At 41.5% G+C, this 11758-nt stretch overlaps 1 protein-coding gene across 2 annotated transcripts in view; it reads left to right on the top strand.

Annotated features, from left to right (window-relative positions):
• The window catches only part of ttll7 (tubulin tyrosine ligase-like family, member 7), a 182376-nt gene that overhangs the window by 24845 nt on the left and 145773 nt on the right, over positions 1 to 11758 (top strand). For both annotated transcript variants that reach the window (XM_020455543.2, XM_031800718.1), the window contains exons 3-4: positions 1 to 59; positions 8269 to 8390. The exon at positions 1 to 59 is cut by the window's left edge and continues 73 nt beyond it. In XM_020455543.2, the coding sequence (XP_020311132.1) occupies positions 1 to 59; positions 8269 to 8390 (181 nt within the window). The remainder of the gene's footprint in view (positions 60 to 8268; positions 8391 to 11758) is intronic.

Genomic DNA, 11758 nt, shown 5'->3' with positions numbered 1-11758 from the left:
CACCAAGAAGAAGAAGGGGACCATTACGGCCAACGTGGCTGGCACCAAATATGAAATCGGTACGAGGGAATATTGTGCTTTGTGTTGTGATGTTAAGTTGCCTTACACGAGCGGGCCAGAATGGCTCATAGGAGCAGGAGCCTGTCTCCTGTTTCTGTAGCATGAGGCAGCTTGATGTACAAGTACACCACCTGGACAGGATGCTAGTCTATCTATCGCAGGGCCTTACCCCTAATATATCTTCTTAATGCTGAATGCCAAGCAGAGATGCATCGGGTCCCATTTTTACAGTCTTTGGGTAAGACTCGGCTGGGGATCGAACTTCCAACCTTCCAATCTCAGGGTGGCCACGATAACCACAAGGCCACGGAGTTGTGATGTTAGCTTCATCTTTAAATTATAGGGAAAATTCAAAGCAAATGAATGTGATCCTATAGACAGTTTCTCATATTCAGGTGAACTCTCGCTCAGTGAGTTTTTATGGAGTGACCCACCTAAAACGGGAGTTTTCTTGTGACTCATCAAGTAAACAAAGCCTTCTGGCTAGTGTAATGTTTCTGTCTAGTGTAATCGCTGGCTAGTGTTAAGTGGTGACCCAAAAAGCCACAGTAAATGTAAGGAAAACATGAATTGAACTATCTGATTTGGCAGACCATTTGAGCATTGCATTTGTTTTTGAAACCCTAAAAAACAATAACTCATTGAGTCAAGCCTTTGAAAAAATATCCAAGACAATTCAATACATTCTCAAGTGAAGTAATTTAACCTGGCAGTGGATTTTTCCAAGGAAGGTAAAAGAGCTGAGTAAGCACTTTTCAAGTATTCTGTAAATTGGGTGATGGTATCTCAGGGGTGAACCCACCACCTACTAAAGTATGGAGTCAGCAACACAGAGAGAGGTTGATGGGTAGAGGGATGTTGTGGTGGGTACTGTAGTTGTATGTCGTGCTGTGAATCTGTTCTCTAGCTGTGCAGAGACTCTCATTCTGGCCATATTGTAGCCATAGCGGGTGTCTAGTGTAGCAAATGAACATGAAGGACCAGATGGACTAAGCATTTCTACTAGAGCTAATCTTGCACCTGTTCAAAATGTATATCATTAAAGGTAATGATGAAAGATGGAACATAATAGTGGTGGAGCCGTTAAGGCTGCGGCCCTTGGCATATATGCAATCCCCCTGCCAGCGAGGGATCGAATCCTGGCCCCACCGGTCTTCACACTATGTTCTCCCAGCTCATTTCTGTCCATCCCTTTCAATACTTTCAAATATGTATACACATTTAGAAACAGGATACAGTATACAGTTGGACATATATTTTCGTTTTTGTAATGCTTCCCATAGAAATGGATGCCAAAGCTTTATGTAATTAGAGCTATTGAACCACACCTTAGTTTAATTTCAACATCCTACCATAACGACAATAAGAGTTACTGATGGGATTGTTTGTCAGTCACTGCAGTGGATCAAAGGGAACAGACAAACCCACATTTGTTTTTTGCTTTAGGTTAGCTGACTGCCATTAGACATTCCAGTGTAATTGGACTGTCACAGTCACATTGGAAAGATTTGTACTTGTTAAAGTGCAATAACGCAACATTAGGTCCAGCATCTCCAGGTTTGCCAAAGCTTTCAAGAAATGAATTAATACGTTGTTTCGTTATGGCATATGCATTTTTAATTAGTCACTGAATAATGAATAGTCGGTCATTGGATTAATGTCTAAGTGCGCCAGCTACCTATCTCTCATACTTCGGGTTTCCACTGGGATTTGAATATATTATGGGCCATTTATTTATATTTTTTGTAAAATAGGGCATGGGCAACCTGTGTTCAGATACCTAAGCTAGGTTGGATATATTGAATCACTACAAGGCTGCCGGGTAGAGCACTATGGATGCTGTCTTAATTGGCTTGTCACCTCACCACCATGAACCACACACTGCTACTCTTTAAGGTTCTTTAATGAACTGTAGGATGTGGTTCTACAAGCAATAGAAAAAGGAATGATATGCAATTATGACTAGAAGATGCATGCAGTATAAAAGTTTAATCAGCTTAGCTTACTACAGTATGCAATGTAAACGTAATGAAATATGGCTTCACACAGATGTGAATACAACACTGACTTTAAATGATATGCTGTATGTAATCGGCTTCTATTACATCTAACTAGAAGGATTTTGCAGTATAAGAGGAAATAAATGACAATAGCAGAATACATCTGCAGTCTATACACTGCTACACAATAAAGTTCTAGTATGCTAACATTGACAGTAAACTATAAAGTGGCCCACAGTGCAATAAACTGCATACTCACCATAGAATGGCAGACAGAGTGAGTGCACTCACTTATACAACTTTATACAACGGGTGGGTCTAATCCTGAAAGCTGATTGATTAAAACCGCATTCCCCGGTGTCTATTCCACAAGTTACCACCGGATAAATCTATGAAGTTAAAATGACGATGTACTCTGTTCCATCTGACTGCGCAATCCACTGTCTCATCAGCCCAGCCAAGCAATTTATAAGCTAGATCTCCACTATAAAATCATCTAAACTCAGCAAAAAAATAAACATCACTGTCAACTGCGTTTATTTTCAGCAAACTTAACATGTGTAAATATTTGTATGAACATAACAAGATTCAACAACTGAGACATAAACTGAACAAGTTCCACAAATGTGACTAACAGAAATGGAGTAATGTGTCCCTGAACAAAGGGGGGGAGGGTCAAAATCAAAAGTAACAGTCAGTATCTGGTGGGGCCACCAGCTGCATTAAGTACTGCAGTGCATCTTCTCCTCATGGACTGCACCATATTTGACAGTTCTTGCTGTGAGATGTTACCCCACTCTTCCACGAAGGCACCTGCAAGTTCCCGGACATTTCTGGGGGGAATGGCCCTAGCCCTCACCCTCCGATCCAACAGGTCCCAGACATGCTCAATAGGATTTCGATCCGGGCTCTCCGCTAGCCATGGCAGAACACTGACATTCCTGTCTTGCAGGAAATCACGCACAGAACGAGCAGTATGACTGGTGGCATTGTCTTGCTGGAGGGTCATGTCAGGATGAGCCTGCAGGAAGGGTACCACATGAGGGAGGAGGATGTCTTTCCTGTAACGCAAAGCGTTGAGATTGCCTGCAATGACAACAAGCTCAGTCTGATGATGCTGTGACACACTGCCCCAGACCATGACAGACCCTCCACCTTCAAATTGATCCCGCTCCAGAGTACAGGCCTCGGTGTAACGCTCATTCCTTCAACGATAAACGTGAAGCCGACCATCACCCCTGGTGAGACAAAACCTCGACTCGTCAGCGAAGAGCACTTTTTGTCAGTCCTGTCTGGTCCAGCGACGGTGGGTTTGTGCCCATAGACAACGTTGTTGCCGGTGATGTCTGTTGAGGACCTGCCTTACAACAGGCCTACAAGCCCTCACTCCAGCCTCTCTCAGCCTATTGCGGACTGTCTGAGCACTGATGGAGGGATTGTGCATTCCTGGTGTAACTCGGTAGTTGTTGTTGCCATCCTGTACCTGTCCCGCAGGTGTGATGTTCAGATGTACCGATCCTGTGCAGGTGTTGTTACACGTGATCTGCCACTGCGAGGACAATCAGCTGTCCGTCCTGTTTCCCTGTAGCGCTGTCTTAGGCGTCTCACAGAAAGGTGCACAAAAAGGTGCAATGATGTGAAGCTAGTTTATAACCTTTCCAACTTCAGTTTGAAGTGATTGTGTTAGCTGTGTTGTTGGCTGTGTTGTTGGTGTTAATGTCTTTGCTGTTATTCTGGCTGCACATTTTGATGTGACTATGTTAGCCGTAGTTGGCTAGCTAGCAAGTAAGGGATAATAACGTTGCCAGCCAGTATGGCAATGGAACATTTAGAAAGAACGACTGGGAGCATGCCTAAGACACGTTCAGTCAGATGAACAGGGTCCATAGATACAGAACATAAAGACTGAACGACTGGGTCGTGTCTCTAGCAACCGAACCAATTGAACAAACGACCAGCCGGCTTGATTTAGATAGATTAGATTTGTGTCGGGGCTATAGCTTGTGGAAGGATGAAGCCGTATGAAAGAATTATGGTAGAGAATTCAATTCTCTGGCAACAGCTCTGGTAGACATTCCTGCAGTCACCATGCCAATTGCTTGCACCCTCAAAACTTGAGACAACTATGGCATTGTGTTGGTTGACAAAAATGCATATTTTAGAGTGGCCTTTTATTGTCCCCAGCACAAGGTGCATCTGTGTAATGATTATGCTGTTTAATCAGCTTCTTGATATGCCACACCTGTCAGGTGGATTGATTTTCTTGATAAAGGAGAAATGCTCATTAACAGGGATGTAAACCAATTTGTGCATCAAATTTGAGAGGAATACGTTTTTTGTGCGTGTGGAACATTTCTGTGATCTTTTATTTCAGCTCATGAAATATTTGACCAACACTACATTTTGCTTTCATATTTCTGTTCAGTGTGTATGTGTGTATATATATGTATATAAAACAAATTCTCCACAAAATGTAAATCGCAGTGCAGTTATCACAAAACATATTATTCTCTGTGTTATAGCCAACTAGACAAATTAGACGATAGGCTATAAAGACCTGGGAAAAGTTGTTTAATTTAAATAAAACCAGAGAGGAAGAGGCAAACTTTGGTGAATTTGCGAGGCATGCAAAGACGGATTTCCAAGACATAGAGTGCATTCAGAAAGTATTTCAGACCCCTTGACTTTTTCCACCTTTTTGTTACGTAACAGCCACATTCTGAAATGGATTACATTTCAAATGTTCTTCAATCTGCACACAATACCCCATAATGACATAGCAAAAACAGGTTTTTAGCCATCTTTGCCTCTGAAACACATCCCCACAGCATGATGCTACCACCACCATGCTTCATCGTAAGGATGGTGCCGGGTTTCCTCCAGATGCGACACTCAATCTTGGTTTCAACAGAGCAGAGAATCTTGCTTCTCATGGTCTGAGAGTCCTTTAGGTGCCTTTTGGCAAACTTCAAGCTGGCTGTCACGTGCCTTTTTACTGAGGAGTGGCTTCCGTCTGGCCACTCTACCTCCGCCTGCTTGGTGGAGTGCTGCAGAAATTGTTGTCCTTCTGGAAGGTTCTCCCATCTCCACAGAGGAACTCTGAAACTCTCCACCGAGTTCTTGGTCACCTCCCTGACCAAGGCCCTTCTCCCCCGATTGCTCAGTTTGGCTCATTTTTGCTCTGACATGCATTGTCAACTGTGTGACCTTATATAGACAGGTTTTTGCCTTTCCAAATCATGTCCAATCAATTGAATTTACCACAGGCAGACTCCAATCAAGTTTTAGAAACATCTCAAGGATGATCAATGGAAACAGGATGCACCTGAGCTCAATTTCGTGTCTCATAGCAAAGGGTCTGAATACTTATGTAAATAAGGTATTTCTGTTTTTCATTTTTTATACTTTTGCAAAAATGTCAAAAAATGTGTATTTGCTTTGTCATTATGGGGTATTGTGTGTAGATTGATGGGGAATTTTAGAATAAGCCTGTAACTTAACAAAATGTTTAAAAAGTAATGGGGTCTGAATACTTTCCAAATGCACTATATGCACACCACATTTTTTTTTTTACTCGCACTGGCTCGCCTGGGGCGTATTCATTACGCAGATTCTGTTGCAAAACGTTTCTTAAAATAGAATCTAACGGATGAAAACGAGGAGGGACATTTTTGAATTTGTCCAATAGAAACTCTTGTTTCGTTTTGCAACTGTTTGGACTCACCTGTCTCTGTTACGTGTAGAATATCCTAGCCTATTCATAGATGATATACCCTGCTTTACTGAAGTTGTGAGACATTGCAAGCCATGAAATTGCAAGATACAGCATTCCATTGCCCATAGATAGGCCTAGTGCACGTTTCTGACTCTCTGCCTGGTGGCCGCTCGTTATGAAAGATGCAAGTGTTTGTGTTCTCGGAAGTACAAATCAGTCTCCTCCGTTCCAAAAATACTGAATCTGCCGAATCGATTCCTAGTGGAATCTAATCTTGACACTCAGAAATGGAAGACGAGCCCGGGAGTCGACGTGCAAGGAGTTAAACTCTCCACCACTATGTCGTTGGCAGCAGTGCAACTGAATTCCGGTGAAATGTATGAATTTTTTCTTATAGTTTTATTGGACCCCCCCCCAAAATGCAGTTTAAATGTACTTTTTTTTTGGTCCATTTGTCACTACCCTAGTACAAGCATCTCTGGAATACATTTTAAGGCGTTACATGCATTTTAGTAAAGATGCAAATGTATCTCCATGTATTTGAAAATGTACAATGTTATCTATTGCTCATCATTGGTGTCGGCTGTTGTTTTACTTATTTATTTGTCGTATACATTTTACAAATAACAAATTGGAATTCCATCAACTGATCTGGGCCAAGTTTTTCCAAAACTTTTTCAATAGAATTTTGGCAATCTGTGAAGTATATTCAAATGGCGTTCCTGTGAAGTAGTGATGCGCGACATACGCCTAGTTTCCAGAAAACGAGTCACACACACATGAGAATACAGTGGGGCAAAAAAGTATTTAGTCAGCCACCAATTGTGCAAGTTCTCCCACTTCAAAAGATGAGAGAGGCCTGTAATTTTCATCATAGGTACACTTCAACTATGACTATAAAAATCCAGAAAATCACATTTTTTAAAGGATTTTTTATGAATTTATTTGCAAATTATGGTGGAAAATAAGTATTTGGTCAATAACAAAAGTTTATCTCAATGCTTTGTTATATACCCTTTGTTGGCAATGTCAATTGTGAATCATGAAAAAGCATGAGGGCAAAAACCTATGTATAAAACCCCTTTATTCATAGGCTACTTAGCTAATGCATGCCCAGAATAAAAAGATGCACCTATGCGAAGATGCTGACCCGGCCTTGATTAAGGAGAGGGTAGGCTATGCTTGGTTTTTAATCAAATTAAACTAAATGGGGGAAAACCAATTGGGCACTTTGCGTCGCGACTGGATAGGCTGCACTTCCGCTCTCGAAATCCATGCGTTAAGACTAGTAATACATACTGTTAAGACCTGCTTTTAGTGGGTCTTGAAACTTCCCTTCAGCACTGCATGAAATTGTCACTTTTGCGCTTGTTTTTAAGGACACACCTTAAATATTGCCTCCCCTCCCACCTTAGCGTAAATTGCTGAGCCTGGCATAAGTGGTGGAAAATGCCAGTGCTCCAGTTTTTACATTATGAAATTGCAAACTCACTTGCATTTGACACTTGAACCTCTACCACCAGCCAAAAATAGAGCATGAGATGCATTACTGAAGTAAAAAAACAAACATATATGAATAGAGATAACCTACTTATTATTAGTGAGATGAATGTCTATCCACTGGGCACAAACTGGTTGAATCAACATTGTTTTATGTCATTTGTCAACATATTGTAACGTGGAATCTAGGTAGAAAATACATTGGATTAGAAAAAAGTCATCAACTGCATTTAATGTTTTGATTTAGTCCATTTTTTTTATTTTGATCTTTGGTTGTGATGGAGATGTGAACAAACATTTTGATTATTAATTTGTAGACAAACTGGAATTAAAGCCAGACTAAGTCAGTTGCACACATGGAACTATCCAAGCAGCAAATACATCTCCTTTAAATGTTGATATTTGGTTGCCTTGTCAACCAAACACAATTCAATGTTACTTTTGTAATACATTAAATAGCCTAAAATAAAGGCTATTTTACAAACAAATGTACATTCAACCTTAAAATGAGTAACATCCATGGCCACATTTAGAGGTTACTGTAACTATACATTTCTTCTTATGTGTAGCGTGCATGTTCAGGATAGCATGGATAGCTCGTCGCAGGTCTGTGGAGGTCTTCACAATTGGCGTAACAATCTGTGCTGAATCTCGAACGGCATTGATCACATGCACCATGTACTTTTAATGTGATCTCAACTGCAATCCAGGTCATTTGTCTCTAAAGTGATAGCACAATCTGTTGTACAAATAAGAAATATATCTGACATTGTATTCCCATTTGGACTTTGCTGTGCTTTTAAATGGTTTGAAAGCATATTGATAACATATTGGAAATTCAACACATTTTTGGCTGTGTTTTTGAGTGGGATCTCACTGAATCAACTTCTCAACCAAATATTTCCCAATTATCCACGTTGAAATTATGTGGTGTGACCAGTGGTTAATGACTTGACTAATTTAGTGACTATTCAATTATGTTATGTTTTCCAGTTCGGATAGCGATCAATGAAATGGCCTTCCTGAAAACCCGAGATGAGGACGAGACAGCCAACCTCATCTGGAGCGACTCGGCTGTGCAGCACGAGAAAATCGCTGATCTCAGGAACTACCAGGTATGTAGGGAACAGTTTGACACATCTTTGCCTTGGTATGCCTGTGACCTTCCACATGGGGTGGGGTAGAGTTTCTTACTTTAAAGTAAAGATGTTTGTTTGTGAAGTAAGTTCTAAAGGGGGAAGGGTGCAGTATAATTCGTGTTGAGAAATTAATTAGAAAATAATGCAGTACATATTTGCCTCAAACACAATAGAGGTAAACACTTTTCAGAGAACATCGGAGGGTTTCCATGTCTGTGGTTTTCCCGTCAAATTGGGCTACTTTGATAACGATGCCGCTGATGAAAATGTATTAGTTGCGGGTTTTTGGGGTACTTCTACATTGGTCAGTTCTATATGGGATCCTTGGGACATCCCTACCTTAACCTTAACCATTACCTAAACCTAACCTTAAACATTTTACATTTTGACTTTAATGGGGTGGGGACGTCCAAAGGACCCCGGATAACATGGACCCTTCTAAATTACACCTCAGCCACCAAGGCATTTAAAAGCATAAATGTATTTCACTGACCTGCTGCTGACTATCAGGCAGTGAAGCAGGCTGTTGCTGAGTGAGTTAGTGAGTGGAGGGGGCGGGCCAGAGGGGGGCGTGTGTGTGTGTTGAGAAAGTGGTGCAGCAGGCAGCTGAGTCACATGAGTGAGAGGAGTGCAGCATGTTAACATCATGATAGGTGATGTGAGAACAACAAACTAACAAGTGATGTGAGAACAACAATCAAACCGCACATGTGTTGTGGAAGCTACTCTGAAGATATATTTTACCAAGGTACTAAATTACTTTACACTAAAAGAAGTTAAGCTGCACCAATGCTACCATTAAACTATAGTACTTAACTTTAGTTACTTTGAAAAGTAGATCACTACATCCAAGCTACTTAGTGATAAATTATCATATCTAAACCTGAAATGTGATGTGAGAATTAGTCAGGTCTTATGCTGAAAAATAAAGGAAATTCTTACTTACTTCACCGATATTTAGGGGTTCACAGCTAAGCTGAGAAACCTATTGTTATTCTCAGATGTTTTTTTTCTTGACATAGTCAAACAACTCAAGCATACACTGAGTATACAAAACATTAAGAACACCTGCTCTTCCATGACGTAGACTGACCAGGCAAATCCAGTTGAAAGCTATGATCGCTTATTGATGTCACTTGTTAAATCCATTTCAATCAATGTAGATGAAATGGAGGAGACAGGTTAAAGAAGGACTTTTAAGCCTTGAGACAACTGAGATATGGATTGTGTATGTCTGCAATTCAGAGGGTGAAAGGGCAATGCAAAATATTTAAGTGCCTTTGGGGTATGGTAGTAGGTGCCAGACGCACTGGTTTGTGTCAACAACTACAGCGCTGCTGGGTTTTTCCACACAACAGTTTCCTGTATGTATTAAGAATGGTCCACCACCCAAAGGACATCCAGCTAACTTGACACTACTGTGGGAAGCATTGGAGTCAACATGGGCCAGCATCCCTGTGGAATGCTTTCGATACCTTGTAGAATCCATGCCCTGACGAATTGAGGCTGTTCTGAGGAAGAAGGGGCGGGGGGAGGTAGGGCTGGGCAATATGGCCTGAAAGTAATATCTACATTTTTGGACAATTCACGATATATATCTCGATTTCTCTTGTTTTTCTCTAAACAAATTAAAAAAGGCCAAGACATAATTCTTAATTGAATTTTCTTTATGAAAAAAACTAAATATACAAGGCCTCAAGGCCTATTTGTGCAAAACAAATGAACAACACTGCTTGCCAGGCTGTCATCATTGTATGCAAATCAAATAAAAAATTAAGAATGAAAACATGTATCCCTAAGAAGAATTTGCACAATAATAAATGAAATATTCTGTCAAACAAAATATCTTCCTTTACTTTGTTCTTCACAAGTTTCTGGCGAGGAACACAAGCCTGTCTAATGACTCTGGTTTGAGGCATGCCCTGTGACATGTCACAATGTTCCCACCTGTGCTAAAGACCCTCTCTGAAGGGGCACTTGTAGCTGGAATGCACAAGTAATTTATAAGCAAGCTTACTCAGTCTTGGGAAGTTGGCCTCATGGAGCCTCCACCACTCAAGTGGGTCTTTGTCTGGGTCTGTGCCAGGGGACATCATCAAGTAACTTGACAACTCAGTTTTGATGTTGTCCTCCTCTGACTGTGGGCCAGACAGCACTGTCTTCTTGAAGAAGCTTGCAAGTGTTTTCTTGCCCTTCTTAGACACAGGTTCACTTTCTTCTTCTTGGTGCACAGTTGTGCCAGGGTGACGTGTGCTTTCCTCAGCTAGCAGAGACTTCAGCTCCAAAACAGCTCTTTGTTTGATGCTCTCAATCTTGTCATCTGCTTTATATGTTGTCCTGAACCAGAGATCCACCAGCGAGGCTATATCAAGGAGTTCAACTGTGAAAGGATCTTCGTACTTGTCGTTGAGATACTGTAGTGTGGCACTCTGGATTTTCTTTGTGAGCGTGCCCTCACCTTCATCTGGCTACAGGAGGCTGCTGTTGAACAGGTTTAGCACAGGCTTGAGGTATGAGACGCTGACGTAGTTCTCCCCAGACAGCATGTCAGTGAATTCCTGTAGTGGGACTATGGCTTTGTTCACTGACTCCAACACATCAATATCCTGATAGTTGTGCAGCAGGTGCCTGCTTTTCTTCTCTGAGGCCAGGACTCGGGCTATGGCCATTTCTTGTTCCAGGATTCATTCTATCATCTTCTGTCTTGATCCCCACCTGGTTGGGGTCTCTGTTGAGAGCTGGTGAGTGTGTAGACTGAGCTCAGTCTGTGCTACAGACAAGTCTCTCTTCTTCCAGCTGAAGGAAAAGATACTGACCACCTTCTTGCACAACCCAATGGCACGGTCAACTCGTGTGTCTTTCCCACCATTCTCTGAAAAGAATGAAGAAAGAAAGGATTCTAAGAATGGCAGCATGTTCAATAATGTGACAAGTACAGCATTCAGTTGACCTGTCAACCTGGTTATTTGCTGTTGGATTGGCAGAATGACACAACTATTAACACATTAGCCCACAGCTGGCCTGAACATAACTTTTTTGTTGCACTTTAATTATCCAATGTCACACTAACCGATGGCGAGGTGAAGTCTGTGTTCGAAGCAGGCGGATCCAGTTGTTCAAGCGCAAATGCTTTTATCATGTTGCTCCCACTGTCAGTTGTCATGCACACCTGTCGGTCTTCGCTCATCAAACGTTCAGTTTGTCTTTTAGCAGATGTTTTGGGAATCGGACGACTGGAATCGGCATTGCGTAGTCTCATGCATTCCTCCCATTCCCCCGCGTGTTTCAGTTGCAGATGATGGAAGAGGTTAGTTGTCCTGCTGCTTTTTGCAGGACATTAGTTT

This window comes from Oncorhynchus kisutch, linkage group LG21 (genome assembly GCF_002021735.2).
Source record: "Oncorhynchus kisutch isolate 150728-3 linkage group LG21, Okis_V2, whole genome shotgun sequence".
Taxonomy (NCBI): domain Eukaryota; kingdom Metazoa; phylum Chordata; class Actinopteri; order Salmoniformes; family Salmonidae; genus Oncorhynchus; species Oncorhynchus kisutch.
Note: the sequence above shows the minus strand (reverse complement) of the source record. Positions and strands in the feature narration are given on the sequence as shown.